General features: G+C 38.4%; 1 protein-coding gene across 1 annotated transcript; it reads left to right on the top strand.

Moving 5' to 3' along the window:
* The first annotated feature begins 333 nt into the window (after positions 1–333).
* On the top strand, positions 334–6,189 carry hrasb (HRas proto-oncogene, GTPase b). Its single transcript, XM_055209204.2, has 6 exons — positions 334–602; positions 2,040–2,173; positions 4,313–4,491; positions 4,600–4,759; positions 4,983–5,106; positions 5,320–6,189. The coding sequence occupies exons 2-5, from the start codon at positions 2,063–2,065 to the stop codon at positions 5,100–5,102; spliced, it is 570 nt and encodes a 189-aa protein (XP_055065179.1). The 5' UTR covers positions 334–602; positions 2,040–2,062; the 3' UTR covers positions 5,103–5,106; positions 5,320–6,189.
* Positions 6,190–6,486: the final 297 nt, after the last annotated feature.

Raw genomic sequence — 6,486 nt, 5'->3', positions numbered from 1 at the left:
TAGTATACTACAGTATTTACTACCGCTTATTCATTACAAAATAGTCCAGTAAAGTATAGTAATTATGCTATACTACAGTATAATTACTATAGGCTACTGCAATTTGCTGCAGTTTACTACTAGTAAACCAGCAGCATATTTCGCAGAAAGACCGAATTGCATGCACTTGCAGCACAAGATTGTCCATCCTACAGTATAAAGTGTGTGTGTGTGTGTGTGTGTGTGTGTGTGTGTGTGTGTGTGTGTGTGTGTGTGTGTGTGTGTGTGTGTGTGTGTGTGTGTGTGTGTGTGTGTGTGTGTGTGTGTGTGTGTGTGTGCATTGAAACACACAGGGTCTGGGCGTGTGCTGTGCTCTAAGCGCCCTCTTCTTCCTCCTCTACACACACGCGCACACGCGCTTTTTGCCCATCGACGCACACCGGCAGCTCGTTGTTCGTTGTTTGTGTTACGCATCTGTTTCAGTGAAAGTGTAGCGCGCTGGAAAAAGACAAACGCACAGCGACCGTGTACAGCAGTGCTATGAGTGAATCAGCGGGAAGGATGTCGACATATTATTGACGTGTGTGCTGCGTCCTGTCGTCGAGACGAGCGCCGTGTGTTTTGTAAGTAATAGTTTCAGTTTTTTTGTAGACATTGAACAGGGATAACAGTCCCGGCAAGACATACATCCTTTACCAGGCATCGCGAAACTAGAAAATACTACTATAGTAAAACATAAAAAGCGAAACAAATGCGTCAAATCACTGCGCGCGCGCCTGAACTCTATTCATCTCATCCCGTTTGTTTATTGTAGCAGCCTGAGAGAAGTATCACACACCCATAGGCGTATATGTACATACGTATACATGCAGCGGTTTGCCGCACAGTTGTAATGTTCAATGCAAGGATTGGTTTATTTAAACCATCGTTTGACTAGACTAGTTTTTGTACTCAGATTTTTTTTTTTTACTAATTTCTTATCGTATATTTGTGGTTTTTGTTTTGTAATGCTAGCAGAGACCACGTTGTTTACATCCTGCTGTCTGAGAAATCAATAATTTAGTGTGGTGATGTCATTGTATTCCTGTGTGTGTGTGTGTGTGTGTGTTGCAACATATATATATATATATATAGAGAGAGAGAGAGAGAGAGAGAGAGAGAGAGAAATTGAGGAATCAAATAGTATTCTGCATAATCACTTAACCTTTTTAACAAACCCAAGTATAACTTTTATTAGAATAATAGGAGTTTTATTGTTAAAGGTGACACCCTACCAGATACACCGTGACATGATGTTACTCAGAGTTGAGTATTATAACTTAAATTTCACCAAGGCAACAAATATTAGGCTATTTGATTTCCTCAGGTAAGGCTGCATAACAGAGAAGCTAAAAATAGATCTTCAGAGGGAATACTTAATGCAGTGTCCAGTGAGCACAGCTAAATCTAATGACTTGACTGATATACATGAAAGATTTATACAACTTTAGTTCATTTTGGTCTTATGGTGTGTCGAACAATGCATTGTTGTTTAATTAGTTAGGTTTTAAATAGGCTATTGTTTATACTGCATACACTTGTAAAAAAATGTATAAAGAATATCTGCTCAGTTTCTAAAGACATATCTGTCACATATATAATAAGAAATATTAATATAATTGCGTCTACTGAAAATTCGTATTTTTCGGCTCAGATACATTCTTCTGGGTATGTCAAGAAGTGTAAAACAAGTATATGATTGTCAGTGAAAAGTGAAAGTCTTTTCATAAAGTTTATATAATAGTTTTTTGGTCTGTTTTAAGTGTATATCACTACACAAAGATATTTTATTCTGTATTGAATACTGCAGCAATATAAACACTTCAATCCAGGAAGCATTGGCTGCAATAAACATTAATGTGTTTAAGTTGACATTGACTGTGGGAGACAGGGAAACACATTTTTTTACGTTCAGTTTCCTTGTTGTCCAATCTTAATTTGTTTGTCAAGCTATTTTAAGTATACAAGAACTTAAAATTTTCCAGTTACTATTTCCTTGTTCCCTCTTGCTTTCCCCGCAGCCTTTGAGTCCACAGCAGTGACAATGACGGAGTATAAGTTAGTGGTGGTTGGTGCAGGTGGTGTGGGCAAGAGTGCTTTGACCATCCAGCTCATTCAGAATCACTTCGTTGATGAATACGACCCAACCATTGAGGTAAGCCAAAACTCAAGGAAGTTCAAGATCAGAATCAGAATGAGTCTTATTCGTCTAGTGTGCGCAAACACCAGGAATTTGTTGTGGTTTTTAAAGGAGCTCTTGATACATGTATGCCACGAAAACAGAAGAACAATGAGAGCCTAAAGGGAAAAAATAGAAGACTAATAAATAATAATAATAATAATAATAAATAATGTGCTATACATTTGAAACAGAAGACTTATGATCAAATTTGTGCATTATGTACTGTATCTTAGTTAAAAGGGAAACGGGGTATACCTTTTTTCCACGTCCGGCTCAAACATTATGGTAAAGAACATGCTCTACAGCTTTCTGTTATTGGAGGAAGTAAAAATTAAAGAAGAAAAACAATAGTGTGTGTGCAAATGCTGTCTATAATTGTTTGTAGCGGAGTGTCCTGTCTAAATATTTTCATGCGCATGCACTGTTGTATGCGGACTGTACGTGCACTGTCCGCGCGGTCTCAAATTTTGGGCTGCATGCGGACGGTCCCCGCGGACCCTCCTGATGATGAAAATTATGTCATGCGGATGGCGCGCATTTGTTCTGATGAACACGAAGGAAGATATTTTGAGAAATGTTTGTAACCAAACCGTTCATGGGCCTTATTCACTTTCATTGTAGGAAAAAAATAATTCTATGAAGTAAATGGGGTCCATGAACGGTTTGGTTACAAACATTTCTCAAAATATCTTATTACAGGTTTGTAACATAATGAGAGTTAGTAAATGATGACAGAATTTTTATTTTTGGGTGCACTATCCCTTTAATAGACCTAAATTCAGTGTATATTGAACTTTTGACTTACCCCTCATTCAGACCGCCAGCGACATTCTCGCTGTGTGTCGCCTGTTTCTTTTAATGAGCCATTTCTAAATCTGGTTGTTATAAACAAATGAGTACCCTCCAGTCCAGTAACTGACGAGAGAAGGATGACGTGAACTTTACTGCTTTGCTCCCATTGGTAGTTGCTTAAACTTTTCTTAACTTTCTCGCGTCGCTGCGCTGGACACACCTATATGGTCGCCAATGGACACTTTTGCTCATGTCACTGGAAGTCGCCAAGCATCCATTGAAGTGAATGAGATTGCGTCGCTCTGCTACTGCTAGCGCTGGCGGTCTCAATGGGGCATTATACTTTAAAGGTCACATTCTTTCTGATCCCATTTTTTTTAAACCCTAGTGTGTAATGTTGATATAATAGCATAAATAATAATACCTGTAAAAGGATAAAGCTCAAAGTTTACTGCCAGGCGATATATTTTCTTTAACAGAATTCCCCTTTCAAAGCCTACAGCGAACGGCCGGTTTGGACTACAGCCCTCTACTTCGACTAAACTCTGCCCACAGGAATAGGTCAGTCACTAGCTAAGCTAACGGCAAGCTAAGCTAATGGCAAACTAAGCTGCTATCAAATCTCAACACACTAAACAAGCTACACAATCAGAACTCGATACGCATTTCTGAAGGAGGGACTTCATAGAACAAGGAAGTCATCAACCCATTTTTAGGACAGTGAAAACAGCGCTATAGAGATAAGTAAATTGTGTGAAAAATACAGCGTTTTTTTACACGTGAAACATCACGCACTGTAAACACAATCAAAGCTTCAAAAACACAGAAAGAATGGGATCTTTAAGGCGCATGTTTTCGGGTTCGTTCTCCGGAAGTCGCGTTGCTCGACAGCATACATCATCGAGGTTCTCACATTTCAGTTAAAATATATTAGAAAATTAAGATTTATTTCTTTTAAGACATACAATCATTGTAGTTTCATTCTTACCTTGAAATGTAACGGTTGCTTTTCTGAAATAAAAACCCGAAATATTAAACCTTGATGACGTATGTGGTCGACCAACGTGACTTCCGGAGAACGAACCCGAAAACATGTTCGGGACGTGTCCGGCGGAACTGGCACGAATGGCCACCCCATGCTGCGCTAGCAAAACAAGTATTTAAACTCAATTTGAGGGTAAAATATTTTGGTCGAATATGCCAGTTTCATAATACATTTGATACATGATACATTTCTCTGTATATGTAAGTGTCCATTGGACAACATTCAATAAAACATCTTACATTAGACAGTACATGGCACACGGTTGTTTCTCGCAGGACTCATACAGGAAGCAGGTGGTGATTGATGGAGAAACATGTCTGTTGGATATCCTGGATACTGCAGGTCAGGAAGAGTATAGTGCAATGAGAGACCAATATATGAGGACTGGAGAGGGTTTTCTGTGTGTCTTTGCCATCAACAATACCAAGTCTTTTGAGGACATTCATCAATACAGGTTAAATTATAAGATCTGAATATTTATTTGTCGTATAGGCTACTTTTTAAAGTATGCATTATATGTGTTCGCTAAACGTTTTTACTTTGTTTGCATTGTTTTCAAAAGGGAACAGATTAAGAGGGTCAAAGACTCTGATGATGTGCCTATGGTGCTTGTGGGTAATAAATGTGATCTACCAGCCCGTACTGTGGACACGAGGCAAGCCCAGGAACTAGCTCGTAGTTATGGTATACCGTACATTGAAACTTCTGCAAAAACAAGACAGGTAAGAAATATCCTCAAGTACATTCTGTTGTCCAACCCAGAAGTGTCAAACCGTCCTGGGCCACCGTCCAGAGTTCCAACACATCTCAAATTGGCTGGTTCTGGTGGGTTGGAGCAAAATCAGGAAGGTGGCCATGTGTTTGAGCACTGGTTAACCCATTTCTTTAAAGCTATTTAGTTTCCAAATGCATACAATATGTATGTGTGTGTGTGTTTCCGATTAGGGAGTGGAAGATGCCTTTTACACACTTGTCCGGGAAATTAGGCAGCACAAGCTGAGGAAACTAAATCCTCCAGATGACAATGGCCAAGACTGCATGAATTGCCGCTGTGTGGTGTCATGATCTGGTAAATACCTTTATTCTGTATTCTGGTGAACACTTTATGTTCAGTGGTAGAGCACTGCGTCAGCAATGCTAAAGGTCAAGGGTTTGAACCCATACTGATAAAAAATGTGTACTGTGTATTAATGCACTGTAAGTCGCTTTGGATTGAAGTCATTATGTGCTGCCATTCATGTGTTCGATCATTGCGTAAATCTTTCTTCTATTTCCTTTGCAGTGCATGTGCGTCACATGGCTTTTAGAGCAGTGCAGCTTTCCAGACAGCAAATGCTGCAACAACTTCACAGACGCTGGATGTTAGAGCAGACTGTTTATAGGGGAAACCCTTATTCTGGCACTCCTGCAGTCTTCTTAGGAACAATCCTGTCTCTCTTCTTCATAACGGAGGAAAGAAGTTGTACCTCAATTTAATGGTCTCAACACTGGAGTTTGTACGACTGGATGAAAGCTGCCACACTTATATTTAGATTAAACCATTCTATCTACTCTTAACTGGAAGTAATAAATCAGAAAATAACCTCATGTATTGCTTTGTCAGCTGTGGATGTTAGTAAAACACTTAAAAAACGCACCAGTTAGTATATGTCTGAATGTTGGAAATATAATATTTGTTTGTTTAGAGAAGGACATCTAATAAATTGTAAATAATTGTTGGTGTTCTCTAGCAAAGAGGACATTTATCAATATGCAGTATGTGTATTGCAGGTTATGGTGCAATAGATTGTGATGTAAGATTGATTATAAGGTACACTTATGATACAGTAAGTTGATTTGCACACGTTATAAGACGCTATATGAAATGACAGACATTCTTGGCCTTTGTTTTTAATGGTCTTCAGTTTGTGCCTTGATGAAGTATCCAGATGTGATGCTTTTAAATGACTGTATTGGACACGTGTAAAGTTAAAAAAAGAACAGATTTATGGTCTTATTAAAGAATAATCACATATGTTGGTAAACTATCACATAGCTACCTTAAAAAAAGTGAAACTAAAACATTTCTTGATATTTTACTCAGCACTGTGCTGTTAGGATGTTTTTCAAGGGCATGAGCTTGAATACTTTGGACATAAAGATTGCAACACTATATTGTATTTTATTCAGTTGTTTGCCTTATTTTGGTCAATGGTAGATCTCATGTTTGTGTGAGGGAAAATATTGTGGAATTCAAATTATGAGAAAAAAAATCGATTTATTTTAATGGTTTATATGCTGATACCTCTGTCTGGTTTCGCATTGTATAATAAGTTTATTGTAAATAATTATATAAGGGAACTTGGTCAAATGCGTCACCATGTTTTATAGCAACATGTGGCCTTGTAATTGGGCAGAGGAGCAACAGTCTGGGCTTTTTCTTTTCAGCTCGCCCATGTCTTTTCTTTGC

Source organism: Misgurnus anguillicaudatus, chromosome 21, assembly GCF_027580225.2.
Source record: "Misgurnus anguillicaudatus chromosome 21, ASM2758022v2, whole genome shotgun sequence".
Classification (NCBI taxonomy): Eukaryota; Metazoa; Chordata; class Actinopteri; order Cypriniformes; family Cobitidae; genus Misgurnus; species Misgurnus anguillicaudatus.
Note: the sequence above shows the minus strand (reverse complement) of the source record. Positions and strands in the feature narration are given on the sequence as shown.